General features: G+C 44.9%; 1 protein-coding gene across 1 annotated transcript in view; it reads right to left on the reverse strand.

The window, feature by feature from the left end:
- The window catches only part of KRI1 (KRI1 homolog), a 1,261,256-nt gene that overhangs the window by 177,062 nt on the left and 1,056,448 nt on the right, over positions 1-27,746 (reverse strand). Inside the window, exon 16 of the mRNA XM_044084757.1 lies at positions 11,214-11,344. Within this exon, the coding sequence (XP_043940692.1) occupies positions 11,214-11,344 (131 nt within the window). The remainder of the gene's footprint in view (positions 1-11,213; positions 11,345-27,746) is intronic.

Below are 27,746 nucleotides of genomic sequence, written 5' to 3' on the forward strand. Positions count from 1 at the left end.
TTTGTGAAGACCCTGGGCACAGTAGATAAGTCAAAGGGCAGTGCAGATAATTGGTAATGCATTGAGCCTGCTTTGAATCTGAGGTATCTTCTGCAAGATTGTCTGATTGGGACATGCAGGTATGCCTCCTTGAGGTCCAAAGTAACTAGCCAAGCCTTCTTGCCCAGCATGGGTAGAAGTTGCTGTAGTGTTAACATTTTGAATTTTGGAACATCCAGGAAAATATTTAGGATTGACAGGTCCAGTATTGGTCTCCAGGCTTTGTCTTTTCTGGGTACTAAGAAAAGTCTTGAGTAAAAACCTTGTCCCTGTTCTTGCTGTGGAACTCTTTGAATAGCCCTCATGTCCATAAGAGCAGCAATCTGTTTTTGCGCCTCTGACCATTGGTTTTGTGGCAGGTCCGGCATACCTTTTGATTTTGGCAGTGTGTGAAAGTGGAACCTGTAACCCTGAGAAACAATATTCAGTACCCATTTGTCCTGGGTGATTATGTACCAATTTTTTGAGAAAAGTGCTAGCTTTCCCCCTAGAGGTGCTGCCAAAAGGTAAGTGTTTGGCATCTGTAGAGGGAAGTCATTGGGACTGTTTCCTATAAGGTTGTGATTTGTCTTGCCCTCCTTTGGGGGATGAAGCACCCCATTGTTTAGGTCTGTAGGAGCCTTGGGGCTGAGATCTGCCTCTTGGGTGTCATTATCTGCCGCTTTGTGGCCTGTCTGACACTGGAAAGGACTAATTTTTTGAAGGCCAGTTTCTGCTAAATCTAGGTGGCTGAACCTGTAAGAAATCCTTCACTGTATGCATTGATTTTGCTTTATCCTCCATTTTCTTTAACACCTCTTCTGCCTTAACACCAAACAAGGCATCATGTTGTAGTGGAGCATCCAACAATTTTACTTTAACATGGTCAGGTAAACTTTGTTCTTTCAACCAAGCATGCCTTCGAATAACAGAGCCTGTAACTGCGGCTCTACAAGAAGCCTCTAACGAATAAAAACCACATTGCAGAGTATGCTTTCCCACTTGTTTAGCTGCATGCAATAAATCCTGCATTTCCTTACTGTCAGGACTTTCTGAATTTGAAACCATTTTCTGTTTTAACAATGACATGAGGTACTGTTGGTATTTAGGCATGTGAAACTGGCAATTTAAAGCCCTTACAGCTAAAGTAGCAGAAGTGTAAACTTTTTTTCCCCCATCTGTCCAGAGCTCTGGAATCCCTATCCGAGGGGACAAGATTTTTAGCAGTGGAAGCCTTAACCCCTTTAGGACCCTGAGAAATTGTTTCTGGGTCTGCAGCGGGGTTTTTGTAAAGAAATTTATGAGAGTCAGGGACCCACCTGTCTGGCTTGACTGGTGCAGGGGGTAAAGAATCAGGAGACAGACTGGATTCAGAGAAAACATCATCAACAATATCAAGCACAGGGGGGATAGCCAGGGGGGGGGGCCTGTGCTGAGGCAATAAAAGAAAGTCTCTGAGCCTTTTCTTGGATTCTGAATAATCCTGGCTCTCCCAATGGAAATGCTCCCTCATGGTGTGCAGGGTTTCCCCAAAAAAATAATCCCCAGGCGGAGAGGCTGAAGGGATAGACTCTTCTGCATCAGAGTCCTCATAGAGAAGGAGAGAATATCCCTGATCAGAACAGGAATCAGAGGAAATAGAAACCTGGTCAGAGGAATCATAGTCAGTGTCTTGCCTAGGCCTTTTGTCAGGAGGGGGATGGGAACCCCTGATTAAAGTAATTAGGTCTTCGGCCATTTTAAGCATCTGTTTCTTTGGCACGGATGACTGTTCAGGAGAATGCTGTACTTGTTTCCTTGTCTTTAATGGTGTTTTTGACTTTGCCTTGGCTGCTGTAGTGGGCTTAATTGTAAGCTGTGAAGGTCTGAAAACACCCTCAGAAGCCGATGCCTGCTCTGCGGCTCCGGACCCATCTGAAGGAATAGTTTCCGTAGACCCAATACCTTGAGTTTCCACAGGCCTCGGTGTCTCCACGTGGCTGTCGGTTACGGCCTGTGGCTTTGAGGTGGCAGATGTCAGGGGCTGCAAAAGCGCCTCACTGAGAACCGGCGACTGGCCTTGAAAAGGCTTCGTCATCGGTTTTGGACCTCGGATGCCTGGCCTTTTCTTTGTCTTTGCGTTTTTTATAAATTCCGGTCGTCGGTTGTTCAGACGGCATTATATAGTTAAACCTTCGGCCAAAATAATGTAAAGCAAAATCAAACCGACGTTTAATAGTGCATTTATTGAATCTAGCAGAAAACTGGCAACTGGTAATGTCGTGATCAGGGCCTAGGCAAGGAATACACCAAGAGTGAAAGTCCTTATGAGGTATTTGCTTCACACAAGAAATACAATTATTAACTTTTACTGAAATCGGTCTGGAACAAGAAAAAGTTTCCCCAACGGGGTACTTAGCTTTATTGAAGACTTCGGTTCTGAAACCCAATTTCGAAAATCGGAGTCGGCTGACCGGCACTTGCGAACTGCTTTTGCTTTGGGCATGGTGCGGCAAGAAAGACTGAAGAAAATGGCGTCGGTTGCATCTTTTATACCCCTGGCGCACTGACATCAGGGAAGAGGCGACAGCAACCGACGCCGGACCAAGACTTTGCAACTCGGGCCGACTGAGGTTCACCTGCTGGCAGGATAACCCAAGTGTAATGACTGCAACAGTGAAACACAATGAACATCTATCTTCACGTGGATCTTGGAAAGGACCCTGGGAGTTTCTGAACCACATTTTTCAACCACCTCACTGATTCGTACAGAAGGGTTTTTGAAGGGTCAAAAAACATACATCCACTGCAGAGGAGTCTTACCATCTTGCTAACACCTGAAGAGTGTGTTCTTTACCTTAGGATCAAACAAAGAACTTCCTTCAAAGGGTGCACTGATGAAGGAAGACTTGAAAAGCTTCGCAAAAACACACAAATGCATCCAGACATGCCTCCTACTGGAAATGCCTGAACCCGCCTCCTTTGAGACACCTTCAGCTGCATGGGAAATGAGCCTTATGGATAAATTTGTGATCGACTGTAGGGTAGCCAACTGTGAGGCAATAGAGCTCTGTGCCTCAGAAATACAGGTCCCAGAGAGGGATTTGGAGAGTTCTTTAATCAAATCCCTCTGCAATCTAATGAAGTGTGCCAAATAATTCAGTGACCTGAGTGCAAATGTCGCTGAAGCATATACATGCTTCCCAAATCTGTCCAACTCCCTGTTAGGGAGATATACAGATGAACTCTGTTTCGCAAGTTCTTTCATCATGACCACAGCTATGACCATGGCATCTACTGTTACTCCCTTGCTCCAAACCTCTCTTCCTTTCAGTGATGCAAGGATCTTGTCTGGTCTCTTGGGGATTGACTCAACAGAGCTGGGTTTCAGCCATGCCCACCTAGAAATCAAATCAATGAGTTAGTTGTTGGGCAGAGTCACGCAGAAGATAGACTGACGAGACCCAAAGGCATCCAGGAATATCGATTCCTCTTAGGAAGGGTTATCAGTAGACCAACCATCCCTTTGCTTGAGGATTTCCAGAATATCTCCAAAGGAGACACCATCAGGTGGTGATCTCGGGGACCCTTCCACCTCATCAAAATTGGTATCTTCAGCGACTGACTCTTGGGGAGAATCTAAATGCCACCTCTTGTAGTTTCTCTTCCTAGGAACTTTTTCTGTGGGATGATCTGGAGAAGTATGAGAAGAAATAAGGACACCTTGTTGGGTAACCTGCAGATTTTGGGTTGGCTGTCACTGTGGAGCAAAGTCATGAGGCTTGGAACACAAAGACATCTGGGATCCAGACAGAAGATCTGAGGGGGGGGGTGGAATCATCTGTCCTCCCAAAGCAGTGAACACTCTCACTACCACCTCAAAGGCAGAATACTCCAGGGAGGAGGAGGAGAATGACAAAGCCAAGAAAACATGCTTCTAGACCATCATCTCCCTCTGACCTGAAGACAATCCACCTGATGCAGAAGTCGGGGTTGAGCTGTCTAATGTCAAGGCTCCAAGGGGCAGAGATGGCTCCAAAAACTTTGGCATTTACTCTAACACCTCAGACACAACAACAAAACTACATTTTCGAGAGTCATCTGACTCTGACAAGCTCAGAGCCAGTGTACTCAGAGAACGTACTGGATCCGAAGATGCAACAAACTTCGGATCAGACACAGATCGTCCCGGAATACTAGATATGAGGGCTCGGAAACCAGTGGTCGGATCGGAGAAGCAGCCAAGATGGGCAGTGTAGTACTAGCAACGAACTCCAGACCTGAAAAGGAATGAGCCGGGAGAACTCCCATCTGAATTTGTGCCAAGAAGAATTTCCTCATCATCCTATCCATGTCAGGTTTTGTCAGACTCCTGGAAAAGAGAGAGGACAAGGCCACTGAAGGAGATCTTGAATGTCGGCACTCAAAAATGGAGATGGCAGTCTGGAAGGTACAGGGTCAAAAGAGCACATATACCAGGTCTGAGGTAGATTCTTCGGATCCAGAGGTGTCAAATACAATGACCTGGACCTCTTTTCCGACAAAGTCGAATCTGATCGATACTTGGACTGGATCGCTTAGATTTTTCTGGACAGCATTCAAAGGTCAGATCCGGACTACAAGTACAGGATCCAGAGGAATCCAGTGAACATTTTCTGGACTCCTCCTTTTCAGATGTTTTGGAGGTTTGAGCTCCAGATAAAGAATCTGAAAATTCTGACGGTAATAAACCTTTTAATATTAGCTTATTTTTCCTATCCACTAATGCCCATGGACTGAAGGCTTTACAAATATCACATGATGCTTTTAAATCTTCTGGGTCTAAGTAATATACACATGAACTATGTGGATCAGACAAAGGTATTTTGTGCCCACAATCCTTAATTTTTTAAAACCAAAAGGTTTTTCAGCCATCTCTTAAGCAAGGCAATAAAGGGAAAATAGAAATTTTTTTTAAAGGAAAAGGAAGGGGATTACTGACAATGGTAATTAAAAATACCACAAGGGTAAAGGAAGGGGAAAAAAAGTACAGTTGTGTACACTTACCATAAATGCAGATGTCTTGAGTGTATTCACTGTTGCAGTCATCACATTTGGGTTATCCCTGCCAGGGGTAGCCCTCAGTCGGCCCGAATATCAGAGGCTTAGTATTTCTGTGTCGGTTGCCGTCGCTCCAGGATTGACGTCAGGTTGTCAGTGGTACAAAATAAGGCAGCCGACAGCATTACATCAGTTTTTCTTGCCCTAATTGTCAGGAGAACCCAAGAGATAGCTAGGTTATGGTGGAAGACCACCACCAGTAGAAAGTAAATATCAAAAATTCCTTGTAAGAAGAGAGAGCACGAGAGAGAGAGATTAAGATAGAGACAAGGGGGATGAAGGGAGGGAAACCAGGACTGCAACAGTGAATACACTCAAACATCTACATTTATGTCAAGTGTACACAACTGTACTATGTTCTTCGTGTTTCACTGTTGCAATCATCGCATTTGGGTTGATTCCCAAAGCTGAAGAAAAGGGTGGAGGCAGTCAAGAAGACTGGGGGCTGGCTAGGATGCCCTGCAAGACTGTGGTGGCAAAGCCTGCTCTGGATTTGGAGAAGATAGGCAGGTGGTAATGCCTGGTGAAGGTATGAACAGATGTCCATGCTGCAGCCTCCAAGATGTCCCTGGTTGGGACCCCTCTGAAGAAAGCTGCAGAGGTGGTGGTTGCTCTGATAGAATGTGTCCTGACCCCCTTGGGGTGAGGTTTTCCATGTTGCTTGTAGCAGAAATGGATGCAGTGTGCTATCCATTTAGAAATGGTTTGTTTGGATATGGCCTTGCCCTCTGCTCCTGCAGCAAAGATGACTAACAATTGATCATTCTTTCTAAATGATTTAGTCCTGTCTAGGTAGAATCCGAGCTGTCTGTGCACACCCAGAGAGTGCAGAATCTTTTCCCCCTTGTTTTGCAGGTTAGGGAAAAAGGTGGGCAAATGAATGGATTGGTTGAGAGCCACACTGGACACCACTTTTGCCATGAAGGATGGGTTAGTCCTGAGGGAGACCCTGTCAGCATGGAAAATGATGAAGGGCTCTACAGCCATTAGTGTTTGTAGCAAAAGCAAGGCTGTCGTCCAAGAGAGAAATTTTAACTCTGCTAAAGCTGCTGGTTCAAAGGGGGGCAGGCTAAGCTTTTCCAGCACAAAGTTTAGGTCCCAAGCTGGGGTAGGTGCTCTTCTAGGTGGCCTCAAGTTGTATAGTTCCCTCTTAGGAACTGTTTGATGACAGGGTGGGAGAAAAGAGGTGGCTCTGTGCTGAAATGAGCAGAGATGGCAGAGGCATGAATTTTAATAGAAGAGAAAGATAGACCCCTGTGTAGTAGGTCACCAAGGTAATCCAGGATGAGAGGTAGGGATGGCTGTGCGGTTCCGGCTCCCTTAGCCTGGATCCAGGTGCAAAACCTTTTCCACTTGTCGGCATAATACTTTCTAGTGCTAGGGTGTCTGACCTCACGTATAACATCTAGAGCTTGCTTGCTGAGATTGGCAGCTTGTGCAGAGGTCAGGGAGTAAACCAGGCTGCCAGATTGAGGGTCTGCTATTGGGGATGCATGAATTCTCCATTCCTCCGGGTGAGGTGTGTTGGGATCTGAGGGAGATGCCATGGTGGCAGGGGTGACAGGCTGCGCACCAGTGGGCACCAGTGCTGGCGTGGCCAGTCTGGATCAATCAGGATTGTCCTCAGTTTTTCCTTCCTTATTTTGAGCTGTACCCTTGTAATGAGCGGTAGAGGGGGAAATGCATAGACTGAGAGGTTGACCCACTGGAAGGATAGAGCATCCACTTTCCAGGCCTTGCTGTGAGGTTCCCTGGTGCAGAATTTGCTGAGCTGATGGTTGGAGTGGGAAGCAAAGAGGCCGACCTTCGGGGTGCCCCATTTCTGGGTTACAAGGATGAAGGTTCTTTGGTCTATCTGCCACTCATGTGGGTCCAGAGGATTTCTGCTTAAGTTGTCTGCCAGAAAGTTTAGAGAGCCTGGCAGGAATTGTGCTAACAGGTGTAGTTGCATGGCTGAGGCTGTGTGCCAAAGGGTCATGGTGAGCCTGCACAGAGGGTAGGAGTGAGTCCCTCCCTGCTTGTTGATATACCACATCACAGTGGTGTTGTCTGTTTTGATCAGTAGGGCACCCCTGGGGAGAGTAGGGGTCTAAAAGCTGTCAGAGCGTGCTGGACAGCTAACATCTTTTTGGTTGATGTGCAGATGTATTTGATGCGGGCTCCATTGGCCCTGTATGCACCTGCCGTCCAAGTGTGCACCCCAGGCATAGTCTGATGCATCTGTGGTGAGTGTCCGGGCGGAGTGGGGTTGTTAGAAGGGTAGTCTCTTGTTGTGGTAGCATGCTGCTGCCCACCAAAGAAAATCTTTCCTTAAACAAGGTATCATTGGTATAAGAGTTTCCAGGTCTTGGGAGTGTTGTCACCAAAGGCTTTTTAGGTACCATTGTAGTTTCCTCATATGCAGTCTGGCATATGGAATGAGTAGAATGCAAGAAGCCATGAATCCAAGAGCTTGCTGGATTTTCCTTGCGGAAAACTGGGGTCTGGTGGTTAGTTGAGAGAAGTAGGCTGTCAGGTAGGTTTGTTTTTCTGGTGCAAGGAATGCCATCTGGGATGCTGTGCCCAGGCTTGCAACCAGGAATACAATTTTTTGGGTGGGTACTAGTTTGGATTTCTTTTCGTTAATACTATACCACAGGGAGGTCAGTAGGTCCTTTACAAAGCTCAGGTACTTTAGCAGCTTTTCCTGACGGTCTGTCTGACTCAGGCAGTCGTCTAAGTATGGGTAAATTTGAATATTTCTTTGTAGGCAAAAAGCAATGGTGGGAGCAAGACATTTTGTGAAAACTCTGGGAGCAGTGGATAAGCCAAAGGGAAGCGCAGAGAACTGAAAGTGCAGTGATCCTGCCCTGAAACTTAGATATTTCCTGCATGATTCCCTAATTGGGATGTGTAGGTAGGCCTCTTTTAGGTCTAGGGTGGCTAATCAAGCATCCTTGGAGAGCATAGGTAGAACCTGCTGGGGGGGGTGAGCATTTTGAATTTTGGTATCACCAGAAAGGTGTTTAGAATGGATAGATCGAGGATGGGGCGCCAGGTGCCCTCTTTTCTGGGTACCAGGAAGAGTATGGAGTAGAAACCTTGGCCTATCTGTTCTGCAGGAACGTGCTCTATTGCCCTCATAGAGAGCAGGGAAAGGACTTGCTTTCTGGCCTCTGCCCACTGCTTTGGGGGAAGATCTGGGAACCCTTTTGGGGTTGGTAGAGTGTGGAAATAAAATTTGTATCCCTGGGACACTATGTTGAGGACCCAGCAGTCATTGGTAATGGTGGCCCAGGTGCTTGCATAGAAGGAGAGTTTTCCTCCCGGGGCAATAGCAAGTGGGCAGTGGGAGAGGGTGGAAATGGAAAGTCACTGTGAGTTCTTACCATGAGGGGGTGGCTTAGTACTCCCTGGTTTTGAAGAGGAGGAACTCCATTGCTTAGATCTCTGCATTCTCTGGGGCTGTTGTCTGAGAATCTGCTTCCCCGGGGTCTGGGCTGAGCTGACCTAGAGGGGGCAGGAAAGGACCAGTGCTTGGAAGGGCAATGCCCACTGAACCTGGGTGGCTGGACCTGCAAGAAGTCCTTAACTGTCTGTGTAGATTTAACTTTTTCTTCCATCTTTTTTAAGACCTCCTTGGTGCCAAATTAGTTGTCTTTGTGCAAGGGTGCATCCAATAATTTGGATTTGACATGATCTGGCAAGGGCTGTTCCTTAAGCCAAGCATGCCTTCTAAGGACAGAACCAGCGACTGCTGCCCTGCAAGATGCTTCTAGGGCGTCAAAACCACGTTACTAAACTTGCAGAATACATTAACTCTTATAACTTTTTATTTTCTGCACAAGCAGGAAAAGATGATATTTTTTGTTTGAGGAGATCCATGGTATGTTGCTGATATTTCAGCACATGGGACTGACAATTTACTGCTCTAATAGCAAGAGTAGCAGAGGTGTATACTTTTTTACCCCATCTGTCTAATACTCGTGAATCCATATCTGAGGGGGTGGGTTTCTTAGCAGAAGTCGCTTTAATTCCTTTAGGTCCTTGAGAGAGAACATCGGGGTCAGCAGTAGGATTTTTGAAAAGAAATTTGTGAGAGTCAGGGACTCTATAGTACCTGTCAGGTTTTCTGGGTGCAGGAAGGAGGGTGTCAAGAGTCAAAATGGATTCCATAAAAACATCATCCAAAATATCCAGGACAGGAGGAACATCCAAAGGTCTGAGCTGTGGAAGATCTAAGAATTCCCTGAGTCTGTTTTTAGACTGAGGGTGGTCCTGACATTCCCATTGTAAATGCTCCCTTAAGGTATGCAGGGTTTCCCCAAAGGAAAAGTCCACGGGTGGTGAGATGGATTCCTTTACATCAGAATCCTCATAAGCAGAGAGGTGTTGCATGCCTTCATATTCAGATGCATCAGAGTTATCGGACTCCTGTTCAGATAAAACTACTGGGGACATATTTCTTTTTCTCTTGGAAGGGGTAGCCTAGCCTGGCTTCCCCTGATAAGCATTATAAGGTCTTCTGCCATTTTAAGCATTTGAGACTGAGGCAAGGAAGCAGGTGCCTGAGATTGGGTTGTTGGTTTCTTGGGTGTGGTTCATACCCTGGGCCTTAGAAACTCGGTACTTTTCGAAAGAACGGTAGAAGCGAAAGAAGTTGTTGGTCTGTGTCGAGAATCGGTAGTGCGAAGTACTTCGGAAGCTGGTGCCTGCTCAACGGAACCGGACCCCTCCAAGGTAGAGACATCTGCAGCATCCTTAGTCGATGAAGAGTCTCGCGGTATACCGGACTCCAAAAGGGTCTCGGTAGTGGACTGCGAATCCACAGAAGCGGGCATCAGGGGCTGAGAAAGTGCCTCACTGAGGACTGGAGACCTGATGACAAGCTTAACTGAAGCGTCATCGGTAGTTTTGGACCTGTGCGGTCTATCTCTGTCTTTATCCTTACGTTTTTTCGGAAGATCTGTTGTCGGATGGCTTACCAAAGCCATATCGGAATTCGAGGACTGAGAGCAAAAATACCTAGCTACAATAAGGGCCTGACAACGTACAGTTATGGCACTGAACAAAGCACAAAAGCAACAGCGGGGGATATCGTGGTCTGGCCCTAAGCAAGTGACCAGTAAGAATGAAAGTCTCGGTATGGTATTTACTTTCATAGGCAATACAATTGTTAACTTTTTCTGACATCGGTTAGAGCAAGAAAAAAGGATCCCCAAAGGGGTACTTAGCTTTAGAAGACTTCAACTCCAATTCGGAAATGAAGAATCGGGTAGTGGCTGACCGGCACTCGTGCGAACTGCTTCTGCTTCGGGCTCCTCGGCAAGAAAGACTGATGTAATGGCACTGGCTGCTTTATTTTATACCACTGACAACCTGACATCAGTCCTGGAGCGACGACAACCGACACAGAAATACTAAGCCTCTGGTATTCGGGCCGACTGAGGGCTACCCTGGCAGGGATAACTCAAATGTGATGACTGCAACAGTGAAACACGAAGAACATCTACCTACTATGGTAAGCTAAGAATGCACCAATAAGTGCATAAAGATAAGGGAGGTAATAAAAATACAACTGTAATATAATTTAAAAGGAGAAAATCTACATAACTCACAAAACCACAACATAGCTCAAGATCTATCAGCGACCACATCCATATGCAAAGGCAGCAAACGAGATCTGGGGTATGGAGGAGGAGTACAGCATTTTGGGTAAGGGAGAAGCTCAAGAGTTTGCAGTAGCCACGAGCTGTAAAAAGCTGCTGAGTCAGATCCTAGGATCAGATCAAAACCTACATGTGGAGGAATAACTGAAAATTGACAACATCAGATCAAGCATTTTTCCACAGTCAAAATTACTTTTCACATATCTATATGTGCAAGCAGAGCACTCTAATGATAACAACGGTGGTAGGACCAGGGGTTGTAAGACGGACAATCCAAGCCTATGATGGTAGCCATTGCAAACATGGATGTGGGAGTAGTCACACTCCCTCATGATGATGCAAGGGCCTTGTGTCAGCCACCAGGGGGTCGATGTTAGGGCCCTAACCAGAAAACTACTGACGGTTGCCTTTATGACAGTTCTCTGAGCAGGAAATGGAGACAAAAATGATATTAAAAAATGCACACACCTCTTCCACCGACAGTCCAAAATCGTTTGGTACTACTTCCCTGTACTTGAAGCGACACGGCATGCCATCAATAATATCTTCATAGTCCAAGCGGTAATATTCATCCAGGTATTCTTTAAAAGTCTTTTCACCTGGGGGGGTAGACAAAGAAATTAAAAAAAATAAAAGCAATATTTAAGATTTGCAGCCAGATTCAAGTCTGGGGATAGAATGCTAACATGTTCCTGTGGAACAAAGATACAGAGAGGTAGTAATATGTGTATGTGTATGTATATGTGTGCGCGCGTGTGTGGGCGAGCGCGCACTCCAAACAGAATCAAAGAGGGCTGTGCCTGCACAGTGTCAGTACTGGTGATTTATTTCTTAGTTAATTCACTGGGTGTATTACTACATGTGCTGAGTAATCACCTGCATCTTACCCACTGTACTGTACAGTCAGTTTCTACTTCACAAATTAGGCTGCATGTTTAACTGAATAAATCCATAATCTGATATATGGTCTGGGGGGTAATCTGCTACCATACTTTTAGGTAAAAATGTGAAACACATATGGAGATACAAAAGGTTACGAACACAGACTCCCGCTTGAATTATTATTATTACTTATTAATCATCTCTATAGCATGCAGCTGCAAACACTACATACTGTTTATCTACTGTGCTTCAGAGTTACTCACTCTCAGGGTCAAGACTTTCATTACAGCATGTACAGCTTCTCTTCTTCATGTTGAACCGTTTAAAACTCAAAACAGACCAAACCATCACTAGCAAACCTTAATTCAAGGCTTAAGTGGCAATAGACACTATAACCTAGAAATTAATTACAGAACCCAACTCACTGACAGAAGGAGAAGAAAGCTTAGAATCATTACTGCTGCTGGAGAGAGGCATCAATGTAACCGCAAAGTCACTAAGAGAAAATAAGGAAAGGATGGACAAAGAAATGCAAAAGGCAAGAGGTACACGAGGTGAGGGGCTGAAGGGCTACAGTACTGCACAGATGTGTGACAAACAACAGGCTCTGGGATTTCTCTAGGAGGCTGTACCTGCTGAAAGATGAAATCATCTGTGGTGGGGAGTACTGTCAAGAAGGCGACTGTGACACTGCAGTAAGGCACACTACCTGAAGATGTAATGGGCTGGTGGTGGGGAGTGTAACAGGACTCTGTGTAGCTGAAGTCATTCAAACAGGTGATAAGAAGCAGGAAGAGAAACAAGGCAAGTCATGAAGGCAAGAGTAGAAAAGGCGAACAAACTGAGAATATCAGCACTGGGCTCAATGTGCGGTGAAATGTTGTCACTGTGTGCACCACAGTACAAGATGTATCATTGGTATGCTGGTACAATCCATAGAAATCTCAAGTAATCAGAAGTACAAGAATTAGGACTTTGGGGAAAATGAGGAAGGAACACAGGCTGGGTGGACATACAAAGGTTGAAGACATCAGAAATAAACGAGAGTCACAAAGGAAGCAAATATGAAAGAGAAAAGGGAAGGAGTACTGTGTTGATGGAAAAATATAGACACTTTCAATGGGATATCACATTACATAACATGTTATGTTGGGAGGAAATGAAATAATAGAAAGGTTTGTTTTAGATGGAGACTGTTCCATTTTTCAACCTACCCACAGTAACTTCAGATCAGTGAGTAGTAATAAGATCTAGTTTTACAGGTATGGAGGCAGGAGCCTTCAGTCTAAAGCTAGTGACCCAAACTGAACTGGCTGTGTGCCAGAAAAGCTGGCAGCTAAGATGGGATGATGTGGATGTAGACTTGTTCACCCATCTGTAAAGGAAGGGTGTGGGACCTAGTACGCCATGTTTGAATCATATACTAGACCAACAGGCTCAAATAAACAAAACAAAAAAAAAAAAAAAACAGTAATGGACCCAACAGCTCATCCCTACCAAAGCTTAAACTCATGTGACAGACGGAGACTTGGGTACAGCCCATGTAATAAACAAGTTCAATGTATGAAGGCCCTTATTTCATACAGGCCAGTCCCTGCACAGGATAAGCCCCTACAAGTGGTCTGATGAGAATTTGACAATAACGATGGGAAACAGACCTTGCATAACTTGAGGTCCAGAATGCAAACAATGTTTCCCCTTTTAGCCAATGTGCAAGCACACTGCGCAGGAACAAATTACTCATATTTGCTTTACAATATTATATCACATATTAAAACTCATTTTACACAGCAGAAGCCACAAAAAAAGAAGTTATGTACTTACCATAACGTTCCATGTTTGTAGTCCATCTCGCCTACATTCTTGCTGGCTGAGTTTCGGAGCCGATATTCGGCTCCGACTCAGCCGATACTAAAGCTCGAGAGCTATTACAGGCTCGAGGCTAGCCCCTATCCCATGGTGCCTCAAGGCAATTCCCCAGATATAGATTGCAAGAAAGCAATAAGTACCTAACAGGTAAGAAATATCAGAGCTGCATATATACAGACAAAGGATTTTGAAATATAATCCATGCCAGGTGGACAACAAAAGAAAACCAGGTCAGACAGCACCAGTACTGTCTACCAGATCCCCCAGAAACAGGAAGGGAGTTGGAGGGAGGGACGCAAGAATGTAGGCGAGATGGACTACAAATATGGAACGTTATGGTAAGTACATAACTTCTTTATGTTATGTAGTCCTATCTCGCCGTAATTCTTGCTGGATGGGACAGCGTCCCTAGCACCTATATCCCGGGTGGCTCAAGCGAAGATACTCTTCAGCACAGTGGACCCAAGAAGACCTGTCCCGGGAGGCCAAATCCAATTTGTAATGATTGACAAAAGTACGTGGTCTTGCCCAAGTAGCTGCTGCACAAATAGTATCAATTGGGAGCCTAGATCTAAAGACACATGAAGTAGATGCAGCTCTAGTAGAATGACCTTTGACTTTGATGGGTAATTGCATGCCAGCAAATGAAATGCAATCCGAAAGCCATTTTGAAAGAGTAACGTTAGAAACAGGCAAGTCCTTCTTCTTGTCAGAAAAGGAAACAAATAATTGATCTGATTTACTGAATTCTTTAGTCCTGTGTAAATAAAATCTGAGAATTCTGTGAATGTCTAACTGGTGTAGTCTCTACTCAGATTTATTGGAGTGGTTTGGAAAAAACACAGGTAGTTCAATAGTAGTATTCAGATTGTGCTCTGAGCATACCTTGGGAAGAAAGGAAGGGTTTGTCCTGAGTGAGACTCTATCCTTGTGAAAAATAATGTAATAAGGTCAAATACTAAGAGCTTGCAGTTCTGAGACTCTCCTAGCAGATGTTATGGCTACTAAGAATAGTGTTTTCCATGACAATTTTAGGTCTGATAAAGAGGGTGGCTCAAAGGGTGCAGACATCAAAGATGAGAGGACTAAGTTCAAGTCCCAGGGTTCTAATGGTTGTTTGATTGGAAGCCTGAGAAGAACTCCTTTTAAAAAGGTTTTACACAAGGAGTGCTGCATGACTGGATTTCCCATGAAGCCAAAATGGAAAGTGGAAATGGCAGTTAACTGAACTCTTAACTGTAGTGGCTGTCACTCCTTCATGAAAAATTGATGCTAGGAAGGATAAGATAGATTCTATAGGAGCCATATACGGATCTAAACCCCGGTTCGGAGCCCAAATCGAAAACCTTTTCCATTTGCTGGAGTATAGTTTCTGAGTGGAAGGTTTATGGGATGAAATTAAAATGTGTTTGACAGAAGGGGATAGGGGAATACACCTGGCTATTCGTGGAACTGGAGCAGCCATGCTGTCAATTTGAGGGTGTGGATCGTGGGGTGGAACTGTCCCGATTGATGAATCAGGAGATCTGGAGATGGGTCCAGAATCCATAGTTCTTCCAAAAGGTGGGGCCACAGGAAGGGAAACCAAACTTGTCGAGGCCAGTAAGGAGCAATGAGGATCAAGGAACTCCTCAACTATCTTGCTTTGTGTATTACCTTTGGAATGAGAGGAAAAGATGGAAAGGCATAAAAAAAGTCCCGGGGGCCAATCGTGGACTAGAGCATCCCTGGGTGACATCCCCGGATAGGAAATGACGGCAAAGTAGCTGCTGCATTTGGTGTTCAGGTGAGTGGTGAATAGGTTGCAGCAGGGCTGGCCCCATCTGTGAAAGATCTCTTTCACAACTTTTGGATTCAGGGACCACTCATGAGGCATCAGAATTGCTCGGCTGAGTTTGTCTGCTATAACGTTGGATTTACGCGGGATGTGCATCGCTATCAGGAAGCATTGAGTATCCATCACCCATTTCCAAACTCTTAAGGCCTCTCTGCAAAGCAGGTAAGATTTGGTTCCCCCTTGCTTGTTTATGTATCACACGACAGACATGTTGTCTGACTGTATCACAATTGTCTCGGTGGGAAGGGAGCTGTGAAGTGTTTGCAATGCATACAGCACCGCTCTCATCTCCAGAACATTGATGTGCAAGTGGTTCTCATGGTTCTGCCAAGTACCTTGGACTGTCATTCCCAGATAATGCCCCCCACCCTATATGGGAAGCGTCCGTGGTCAAAACTGCTTTCTCTTGGGGAGGAACAAGTGGACAACCTAGGAGAAGTTGTTCTGTGTGCAACCACCATGTCAGATCCTTTTTGCAGGTGTTTGTTATAAAACTCTGGCGAGACAATGGAAGGTCTTGCATTGACCAATGGGCAATTAACAGCCACTGAAGTATCCTCATGTGTAGACGAGCAAGAGGAACTAAAAGGATGGATAAGAAGGATGGAGGAAGCCATAGTCCCTAGGACTTGAAGGACTACTCTGGCCTGAACTTTTTGTTTGTTTAGCAAGGATATGACTTGACTACGTAGAGACTCTACTCTTTCTGGTGTTAGTCTTGCTGACATGGTGGTTGTGTCTATTTTTGAGCCTAAGTATACAATGTGCTGCGAAGGAGATAAGACTGACTTTTTAGGTTGACAGTGATGCCTAGATTGGCGCATAAGGATAGAGTCTCGTCCCTGGTTCTGATGAGTTGATGCTTGGTGGTAGCAGTGAGGAGCCAGCCGTCTAGGTACGGAAACACCTGGAATCATTGACGTCTCAGGTGAGCTGTTACCACTGCCATGCATTTGGTGAACAATCTGGGGACTGTAGTGAGACCAAAGGGCAGTGTTCTGAACTGAAAATGACTGGCTCCCAACCGGAAGCATAAGTGTCTCCTGGAGCACCTGTCCATTTTGATGTGGTAGTACGCATCCTGGAGATCGATTGAGCACATCCAATTGTCTTTCCCGATAAAGGGAAATATCGACTGCAGAGTGACCATTCGGAACTTCAATTTCTTTACATACTTGTTGAGTCTGCTGAGATCTAGGATTGATCTCCAGTCCCCTGTCTTTTTTGGAACTAAAAAGAACAGACAGTAAGTTCCGGATCCTACTTGCTCTGCGGGGACTTTTTGGATGACTCTTTTTTGCAGCAACGAGATGACCTCTGATGTTGCACGGTCTAGTTGGATGGGTGATACGTCTGGTAGAGACCAGTTTATTGGGAGTTCAGAAACAAAGGGGATCAGGTAACCTCTGGATATTATGGTGTGTACCCAATGATCTTGTGAGATGGTAAGCCAGGTGCTTGGGTACAGCGATAGATGACCCCCGACTGCCTCCAGAGACGGACAGTCGGGCAACCCCTCAGGGGTGATGGAAGGGACGATCAGAGAAACTTCTCATCTCCCTGATGCTGCGGACCTCCTCTGCTGCAAGGGCAGCGTCTTCCATTATATCCTCCCCCTCTGCCCCTAGGAGAGGGTTGATCTTGTGCCTGAGGGAAACCTTTTTGGGATTTACAGAACCACATTTTCCCTCCTGTATTACCCTTGGGATAGGGTCAAGATGGGAGGGAGAAACGGACTGTGATGACAGATAAGGTTTTCCCTTCCTGCTCACACCTAGTCAAAGTCTCTTTCACTTGGGGTCCAAAAAGAGATGAACCATCAAAGGGAACATTAGTGAAGGAAGACTTGAAGGACTCGGTGAAATTACAAAGACGCATCCAAGAATGTCTCCTGAGGGATATTCCTGCTGTGGCTGCCCTACTCGCTCCATCTGCTGCGTACAATATCAGTCTCATAGAGGAGTTAGCTATGGAAGTAAGGGTGGAGAGCTGCGCAGAAACCTTATCCATGGAACCCAGAGCTACTGAACCCTGGTGGGTGTCTCCTACCTCTTTCAGAAGATCCCTCTGAAGACGAGTAAAATGAGTAAGGTAATTCAGCGATCTTAGTGTAAATGCCGCTGAAGAAAAAGTACACTTCCCGTACCTATCCATTGTCCTGGACTCCATGTTAGGAGGATGGATATTAGAAGATGTCTCGGATAACTCCTTCTTGGTGGCTGCTGCTACCACTATAGCATCAACAGGAACTCCCTTACTAAGAAAAGGGGGTGGAGCAGCAGTTCTACTTAAAGATGGACTTCATATCTCCACCCTACCATATAATCCAACCCAGGACAGTAACACAGAAGTCCTCATCACACAACTTCAAATCAACGCAAACAAATCTTTATACATTACCTGTATTTACTTACCACCCGGAAATAATATCACTACAATAGAGGCTATACTAAGCTGGGTGTCTTCTACTTACCCCCAAGAAACAATAATACTAGGCAGCTTAAATATTGACTGGAAAGGTGTTAGTGCTGAAAATCCTACCTCTCATCTTAACCTCCATGGCTTTAGCCAAACCATAACCTCTACAACCAGAATTAACAAACCAAATAAAAAAGAGAGCACTTTAGACTGGATACTCATAAATAAACAGAAACAATCTTATAAAGTAGGAACGCTGCCAGACGATGTAAGTGATCATTTTTTGACCTACATCATAAGAAAAAAGAAGGATCTTCTCAACCTCCCCACCTTTAGGATAACACGCTCTACCAAACACTTTAACTCAGAATTATTTCAAACTGAACTTAGTGCCTGTGACTGGAACCCTTTAAAAACCCTTCCACTTGAAGAGGCTGTAAAGTATCTTAACTCTAAATTCTTTTCTATCCTGGATAGGCATGCACCTAAACGGTCCATCAGAATGAAGTCCAACCCAGCCCCATGGCTTTCTAAAGAAACCAGACATCAAATTTTGCTTAGGAACAAAGCTTGGGCTAAGTGGAGAGCTAACAGAAATATCTCTGATCAACTAAATTTTAGGCAGTTGAGAAATAGTACAAAAAAGGCAATACTTACAGATAAAAATAACTACTACTGTAAACTGCAGCAAACTCACCAAAATAATACTCAGAAGTTCTGGTCTAGTATCAAACTCCTTTCCCCAGGACACTCTCGAACACCCACCCCACTTGATGCAGATCCAAATACCCTCCATCAAACTGCCAATACCTTTAATTCTTTTTTCACTGAGACCATACAATCTCTAGCTAGTCAACTTATCCCAGACAACTCAAGCCTTCCCATCACCACACCAGGCTCTCTACCTACATTCAAATTACAACCCATCTCTACTACTCTCATCTATAAATTCATTCAAAAACTCAAGCCATGCACTCCTTCTGCTGACCAGCTACCGTCACAATATCTTCAAAAAGCAGCCAAAGTAATTGCCTACCCTATATCCATCCTTATAAATAGGACAATCGAAGAGGGAACCATTCCAGATATTCGGAAAATCTCCCACATTATCCCCCTACATAAAGGTGGAAACTCAAATGACTACTCTAACTATCGGCCAATAGCTCTCATCACCCTTAGCAAAAATTATGGAAAAATGCATTCACCAACAACTTTTACATCATCTATCGCAACATAACATAATAGCAAACTGCCAACATGGCTTTAGGCCATCACATAGTACCACTACTGCCCTTTTATCCTTTACAGATGCCATCAATAGAAACCGCAATAAAAACATCCTCTCATCTGCACTCTTTACTGCCCTCTCAAAAGCTTTCGACATGGTAAACCACACCCTCAATCAATATTCTTGAATCCCTTTCCTTTGACTCTCAGGCTGTTAAATGGTTCAGATCCTACCTCAGCAACAGGCAGTTCTCTGGGAAAATCAAATTTCATTCTTTCTGCCAGTCACCATCGGAGTCCCTCAGGGCTCTATTCTCGGACTACTTCTTTTCTCATTATTTATCAATGACCTCCCATGTAGTAATTCCTCAAGCCACCTGCATTCAATATGCAGATGATTTTACGCTAATATGCTCAGCATACTCCCCATTAGAACTACATTCTCTTACTCAAAATGTTTAACATTGTAGAAACATGGTTTACAAAACGCTGCCTCCGTCTTAATGCCAAAAAAACCAAACTCCTTCTCTTTACCCCCACTACCAAGTCCTCCTCCGCAGATTTCTCAGTCTCTTCAAATAATAGCACTATTATATTCTGTGACTCTACCACTAAACTGTTAGGAATAACCATTGATAATAACCTTACATTTGATTACCATATAAATAACACCATTAAAACAGTCAACAGAAAAATAGGCTCCTTATATAGAATAAAACCTTTCCTAACCCCAGCAGCCAGAACCAAGATTGCTCACTCCCATCTAATCTCTACTCTTCTGTACGCCTCACCTATTTATACCAACCTAAAGAAAAATAACCTTAACAAACTAGCAACTTCCTACAATAACATCGCCAGATTCACCACTGGCAATCCCTTTAAAACCCACCACTGTCTGAATCTTTGGCAACTAGACTGGCTTGAATTCCAAAACCATCTGATAATCTCCCAACTCACGATTGCCCACAAGATATTTTACCAACCCAACTCCACCCCTATACTCTCCAATCTCTTAATCCCCTATAAAAATCTGAATTCCCTATGTTCTTCCAGCAAACTCCTCGCTATCATAACCAAGTCTAACAACATGGCTGGTGACTCTCTGTTTACTAACGCAGCGGGAAAAAACTGGAACCTGCTACCCAATGAACTAACTTTAATCACATCCTTGCCTCTCTTTAAAAAAAACTCAAAAAACACCTCAAAACGCACTGGTTATGCCCTTGTAGTAACCCTGACTAACCACCCTCTTCCACCACTGTTTCTTCCTCTTCCAAACAAACTTCCAAACATTTTAATGCATATTCATGTAAGCAAGGCTGGTACTGTTTAAACTCTAATCAACATACTGCTGAAATCTTTCTACTTGATGGGAAAAATCCCTGATGAATCTTATTGTGCTACATTTTTATTGTTGCTTTTCAAGTGTAAATATCTTTACTGCTGCTTTTTCAAGTGTAAATATCTTTAGTATGTAATAATTACTTGTTGTATTTTTTTTATTAATCTTTTCATTTACCATGTAACGATATTTTTAATTTTTTCTATCTTGGTGGAGCTTTTCTCCCCGGGCCTCTACTGAAAATGGAAATATATCCAGCTAGACTAGCCCGGTTAACAAATGTAAAATAAATAAATGTAAAATAAAATAAAAAAATAAATAAAAGTCTTGTCCTCAGGTGCTGTTATGAACTTTTACGGCCTCCTCGGGACAGGCTCCACTGAGTCTGGGGAGGTCCAGGCTTTCCGCGATATGACTCCAAGAGTTGGTCATAACGTGGTGTCACCCAGGAGGTGGAAGGTCAGGAACCAAATGCCTCAAGATACACTGATTATTCCTCAGTAGGGTTAGAAGTCTTCCAATTACCCCTCTGTCTAAGGATTTCTAGGATGTCAGAAAAGGAGACAGCCTCAGAGGGGGATTTAGGGGACCCTTCTGATTCCTCTAAATAAGTGTGTGACGTGACAGACTCAGGTGAGTCAACATGTTTCCTCTTACGCAGCCTCTTCCGAGGGAGCTCTCCAGTGGGATAATCTGGGGAGGTCTCGGAAGAGGGGGCACCTCCAATGGGGGCTACTTGGGCTTCTGGCTCCCTAAGCTGTGGAGGTGGCAGTGGGGAAGAGTTTGCTGCCTGCTGATGGTTGGACACAGGTTCCAATGGTATGGCTTTAGCAGAGGATAAAGCCTTCTCTATAGCTTCGAAAGCCTTCCACCCCTAACTCCGAAGAAGGCTTCCACTCCGAGGGGATGGATGGTCGACTCCTAGCAAGGGGGAACGCCTCCGAAGCAGAAGTGGGAGCCGAGCTGAGTTGAGCCGAGGCTCCGAGAGGGAGGGTCAGGTCCGATGCGAAACCAGGGTGACTGTCCCCCTCGGAGTCATCTCGAGAGCGTCGGCTCCCAGATCCCTCGGCTCCAGACTGAGCCATCAAGGATAGAGTAATTGGCTCCGAGGAAGCAGGTTGAATCCCCGGAGCCGACGGGTCCAAGACAGAAGAACCTGAAGAAAGAGGCTCTGCAAGCAAAGCAGTCAGAGGAGGAACAGTGGTCGGTAAGGGGGTTGGCTCCGAAACTTTTGGGTCCGGAAAGGCCAATTTTCTTGCCAGAGCTGGATCTGAAAGCAACCTCTTCATCACCCGTTCAATGTCCTCATCTGATAGAGTCCTGGAGGATCTGGTGGAGACAGAAGGAGATCTCCTCTCCAAAACAAGAGATCTCAAGGTGGGAGACACAACCTCAATTTCCGGTAAAATTTTCGGTACCAAAGGTTGCCTCGGCGCTGATGAGACCAACGGCACTAAAACTGATGAAGCTGAATCGGAGCCGGAACTTCTTGGTTCCGACGCTTTGGTCTTTGTAGTCGGATCGGCAGCTGGGGCCGAAGATTTTCTCTAAGAAGATTTTGGAGCTGCCTGACCAAGTTCCAGCTGTTCCTGGAAGGAAAGTACAGTTGTGTACCTACCATAAATGTAGATGTTCGAGTGTATTCACTGTTGCAGTCATTACTCTTGGGTTATCCTGCTGGCAGGCTTCCCTCAGTCGGCCAGAATTCCAAAGTCTAGGTCCGGCGTCGGTTGCTGTTGCCTCTTCCCTGACGTCAGTGCGCCAGGGGTATAAAAGATGCAGCCAACGCCATTTTCTTCAGTTTTTCTTGCCCCAGATGTCAGGTGCCCCCAAACTGGTAGGCTGGAAAATATGCCAATAAAAATGCATGCACAAAAATAACATTTCCTTCATCTACAAGCAAATACACCAAATAGGTTGTATAGGATAGAGAAGTGCAGATAAGTCCCAGCAAAGAAAAGGGGGATGGTGGATGGGTAACCTGGACTGCAACAGTGAATACATTCGAACATCTACATTTATGGTAGGTACACAACTGTACTATGTTCATCATGTTTCACTGTTGCAGTCATTACTCTTGGGATGAATCCCAAAGTTGAGGATGGGTGGCTGGGCTAAATAGGATTAGGAGAGGCTATGAGGCCCTGCAGAATTGCAGTGGCAAAGCCTGCTCTGGACTTGAGAGTAAAGTGGCAAGTGGAAGTGCTTTGTGAAAGTGTGCACTGAACTCCAAGTTGCAGCCTCTAAGATATCTTTGGTTGGTACTCCTCTGAGGAAGGCTGCTGAAGTGGCTGCTGCTCTAGTGGAATGAGGCGTAATGCCCTTAGGCACTGATTTGCCATGTTGAAAATAGCAGAAACGGATGCAATGGCCTATCCATTTGGAAATAGTCTGTTTTGAGATGGCCTTTCCTTGTGATCCTGCAGCATATGACACTAAAAGTTGCTCAGTCTTTCTGAAAGCTTTAGTTCTGTCCAAGTAGAAGTGTAACTGCCTGTGTATGTCCAAAGAATGCAGAATTTACTCACCCTTGTTCTGTGGATTGGGATAAAAGGTAGGAAAGTGAATGGTTTGGTTGAGGGCCACACTGGACACCACCTTAGGCATAAATGTAGGGTTTGTCCTCAGAGAAACCCTGTCTGGATGAAAAATGATAAAAGGTTCCATAGCCATGAGTACTTGTAACTCCGAGACTCACCTTGCAGAGGTTATTGCTAGGAGCAGGGCTGTTTTCCAGTATAAGAATTTTATATCTGCTGTTGATGCTGGCTCGAAAGGAGGCAGTGTGAATTTTTCCAAAACATAATTGAGGTCCCAGGCTGGAATTGGTGCTCTCCTTGGAGGCCTAATATTTTTGGCCCCTCTGAGGTACTGCCTTATTAAAGGATGAGAAAAGATAGGTGGTTCCGTACTGTAATGGGCTGAAATGGCAGAGGCATGAATCTTAATTGATGAGAAAGAAAGGCCTTTGTTCAGCATCTCAGTTAGGTATTGTAAAATCCGAGGTATATTTGCTACACACGTGTCAATGCCTTGTTCCTGGTTCCAAGCACAGAATCTCTTCCATTTTTCTGCATAAGATTTTCTGGTACTGGGCCTCCTGGCCTCCAAGATAACATCCATAACAGCTTTTGAAAGAGGAGTGGTCTGAATGGCTACATTATCCGCCATGCTGCCAGATTTAAGGTCTTGAGTTGGCGGTGCAGGATCTGATTGTTTTGTTGGGTCAGCAAGTGAGACGTTTGAGGTAATATCCATACTGGACCTTGAGACAAGCTCTTTAGGATTGGGTACCAGTGCTGGCATGGCCAGTCTGGTGTAATCAGTATAATTTTTGGCTTCTCTTGTCTGACCTTTAGGAGTACCCTGGGAAGGAGAGGCAGTGAAGAAAAGGCATATACTGTTAGATTTTTTCCACCTGAAGGATAGGGTGTCCACTTTCCATGCTTGCTTGTGATAAATCCTTGTGCAAAATCTCTGCAATTGGCAGTTGTGAGGGGAGGCAAATAGATCTATGTCTGGGCATCCCCATTTCCTTATTATCATGCTGAAGACTTGTGGATCCAGTTTCCATTCATGGGGATCCATAAGGTTTCTGCTTAGTTCATCTGCCAGAGTATTTGTTTTTCCTGGTAGGAATTGTGCTTGCAGGTGAACTTGAAAAGCCAATGCTGTGTCCCATAAGGTCACTGCTTGTCTGCAGAGGGGGTAGGAATGTGTACCTCCCTGCTTGTTTATGTAACACATGACCATAGTGTTGTCTGTCTTTATCAGTATCTGTCCTGGATGAAGCAGGTCCTTGAAAGCTGTCAGGGCATTTTGAACAGCTAGCATCTCTTTTTGATTGATGTAAAGATGCATCTGGTTTGCAGGCCATGTGCCCTGAATACATTTTCCTGCCATATGGGCCCCCCAGGCATAATCTGATGCATCCGTTGTCAGTGTCTGTCTGTGGGTAAACTGAATGGCAGACCCTTGCTGTGGTGACAGGCTTCTGTCCACCATCGAAACTCCTGTTGCAGGCAGGGAATGAGTGCAATTACTGTCTCCAGGCTGTGGCAATGCTGAGTACAAACACTTTTTAGATACCATTGAAGTTTCCTCATATGCAGTCTGGCATATGGAATTAGTAGAATGCAGGATGCCATGAAACCCAAGGCCTGCAGGATTTTCCTTGCAGATAAGTGGGTTTTTGTTGCCAATTTCTTGAAGTAAGTAGTCAGTTGCTTTTGTTTGTCTGGCGTGAGATAAGCCATCTGGGCAGTTGTATTTAAGCTTGCACCCAGGAATATTCTCTCTTGAGAGGGCACTAGTTTTGATTTCTTTTCGTTTACTGTCTACCCTAGGCCAATTAGTAATCTTTTTACAAACGCCAGATGCTTTAGAAGAATGTCTTTGTTCTCTGCTTGAATTAGGCAGTCGTCCAAGTAGGGATATATTTGAATTCCTCTGTCTGCAAAACGCAATTACTGGTGCCAGGCATTTTGTGAAGACACTGGGCGCAGTAGATAAGCCAAAGGACAGTGCAGAGAATTGGTAATGCATTCTGCCAGCTATGAATCTGAGGTATCTTCTGCAAGACTGTCTGAATGGGACATGCAGGTATGCCTCTTTTAGGTCCAAAGTTACGAGCCAAGCCTTCTTGCCCAGCATGGGCAGTAGCTGCTGTAGAGTCAACATCTTGAATTTTGGTACTTCCAGAAATGTATTTAATATAGACAGGTCCAGTATTGGTCTCCAGATTTTGTCCTTTCTGGGTACTAGGAAAAGTCTGGAGTAAAAATCTTGCCCCTGCTCTTGTTGTGGTACTTGCAGAATGGCCCTCATGCCCATGAGGGTTGTAATTTGTTTTTGTGCCTCTGCCCATTGATTGTGTGGCAGGCCTGGCATACCTTTTGACCTTGGTAGAGTGTGAAAATGGAACGTGTAGCCTTGGGACACTATTTTCAGGACCCATTTGTCTTGGGTAACCATTTACCAATTTGATGAAAAAAGTGCTAGTTTTCCCCCTAAGGGGGCTGCCAAAAGAAAAGTGCTTGGATCTGGCAGAGGAAAGTCATTGGGACCGTTTCCTGTAAGGTTGTGATTTGTCTTCTCCGCTTTTGGAGGTAGGAGCAGCCCATTGTTTAGGCCTGTAAGAGCCTTGGGGCTGAGATCTGCCTCTGGGATGCATGTATCTGCCTCTTTGTGGTCTGTCTGACACTGGAAAGGACCAATTTTTAGAAGGCCAGCTCCTGCTAAACCTGGGTGGCTGTACCTCTAAGAAATCCTTGACTGTCTGCATGGATTTTGCTTTATCCTCCATTTTTTTCAACACCTCTTCTGCTTTAGTACCAAACAAAGTATCATGCTGTAATGGTGCATCTAATAATTTTGGTTTAACATGATCAGGCAGATTCTGTTCTTTTAACCAAGCATGCCTTCTAATAACAGAACCTGTAACAGCAGCCCTGCAAGAGGCCTCCAGTGAATCATAACCACACTGCAAAGTATGCTTTCCCACTTGTTCAGCTGCATGCAATAATTCCTGCAATTCCTTGTTCTCTGAACAGTCAGTATTTGTCAACAATTTCTGTTTAAGCAGTGACATTAAATATGACTGATATTTAAGCATATGAAACTGGCAATTTAAAGCCCTTACAGGCAAGGTAGCAGAAGTGTAGACTTTTTTCCCCCATCTGTCTAGAGCCCTAGAATCCCTACCAGAGGGGACAGTTTTTTTGCAGTGGAAGCTTTAACCCCTTTGGGACCCTGGGATATAGTTTCTGGGTCAGCAGCAGGGTTTTTATATAGGAATTTATGAGAATCTGGGACCCTGTAGTATCTGTTTGGCTTAACAGGTGAAGGGGATTAAGAGTCAGGGGACAGGCCGAACTCTGAAAATACATCATCTACAATGTCTAGAACAGGTGGAATAGCAAGGGGTCTGTGCTGAGGAAGTAGCAGAAAGTCTCTGTGCCTTTTCTTAGATTCAGAATAATCTTGGCTCTCCCAGTGGAAATGCTCCCTCATGGTATGCAGGGGTTCTCCAAAAGAATAATCCTCAGGAGGAGAAGCTGAAGGAATGGATTCATCAGAATCCTCATAGGGAAGCATGGAGTAATCCTGTTCAGAAAAGGAATCAGAGGAAATAGAAACCTGATCCGAAGAATCATACTCTGTCTCTTGCCTAGGTTTCTTATCAGGAGGGGGATAGGAGCCCCTGATCAAGGTAATTAGGTCTTCGGCCATTTTGAGCATCTGTTTTTTAGACATTGAAGTCTGAGTAGGAGAATGCTGTACTTGTTTCTTTGTCTTTAGAGCTGCTTTAGTCTTTGTCTTTGAAGCTGAAGATGGCTTAATATATAGTTGTGTAGGTCTGAAGACACCCTCAGAAGCAAATGCCTGCTCAGCGGCTCTGGACCCATCTGAGGGAATGATTTCCGAGTGTCCAATGCCTTGAGTATCCAGAGGCCCAGTCGGCTCCAAGTGGGAGTCAGAAGCGGCCTGTGGCTCTGAGGTAGCGGGCGCCAGGGGCTGCGAAAGCGCCTCACTGAGAACCAGCGACTGGCCTGGCAGAGGCCTCGTCGGTTTTGGACCTCGGATGCCTATCCTTTTCCTTGTCCTTGCATTTTTTGTAAACTCTGGTCGTCGGCTGTTCCGACGGCATTATATAATTAAATCTTCGGCCAAAGTAATGAAATGCAAAATCGAACCGACGTTTAATAGTGCGTTGGTTAAATCTAGCACAAAACCGACAGCTAGCAACGTTGTGATCAGGGCCTAGGCAAGGAATACAGTAAGAGTGAAAATCCTTATGAGGTATTTGCTTCCCACAAGAAATACAATTGTTAATTTTTTCTGGAGCAAGAAAAAAGTTTCCCCAACAGGGTACTTAGCTTTAATGAAGACTTTGGTTCTGAAATTCGGATATGAAAATCTTAGGAGTTGGCCGACCGCAAAGCGAACTGCTTTTGTTTCGGGCACTGCGCAGCAAGAAAGACTGAAGAAAATGGCGTCGGCTGCATCTTTTGTACCCCTGGCGCACTGACGTCAGGGAAGAGGCGACAGCAACCGACGTCGGACCTAGACTTTGGAATTCTGGCCGAATGAGGGTAGCCTGCCAGCAGGATAACCCAAGAGTAATGACTGCAACAGTGAAACACAAACATCTGGTCATGAGACCCCTAGCAATGAGTTTTCAATTTCTCTCGTTTAAAACTCTAGTGCTAAATGCATGGCAAAAAGTACAGGGTTCCTGCAAATGGGCTTCACCAAGGAAATACACGCAACTGGTGTGACGGTCTGTGAGAGACATTTTCTGTGCACATCTATCACACTTCTTAAACCCCGAAGGCCGATGAGCCTTATGCTCTTTAGACATTCCGACTACAAGGAATAGAGTAGCTAGATAAACAACAATAAATGCAACACTAAATGGTAACTA

This window comes from Protopterus annectens, chromosome 9.part0, assembly GCF_019279795.1.
Source record: "Protopterus annectens isolate FY-2018-M chromosome 9.part0, PAN1.0, whole genome shotgun sequence".
Lineage (NCBI taxonomy): Eukaryota > Metazoa > Chordata > Ceratodontiformes > Protopteridae > Protopterus > Protopterus annectens.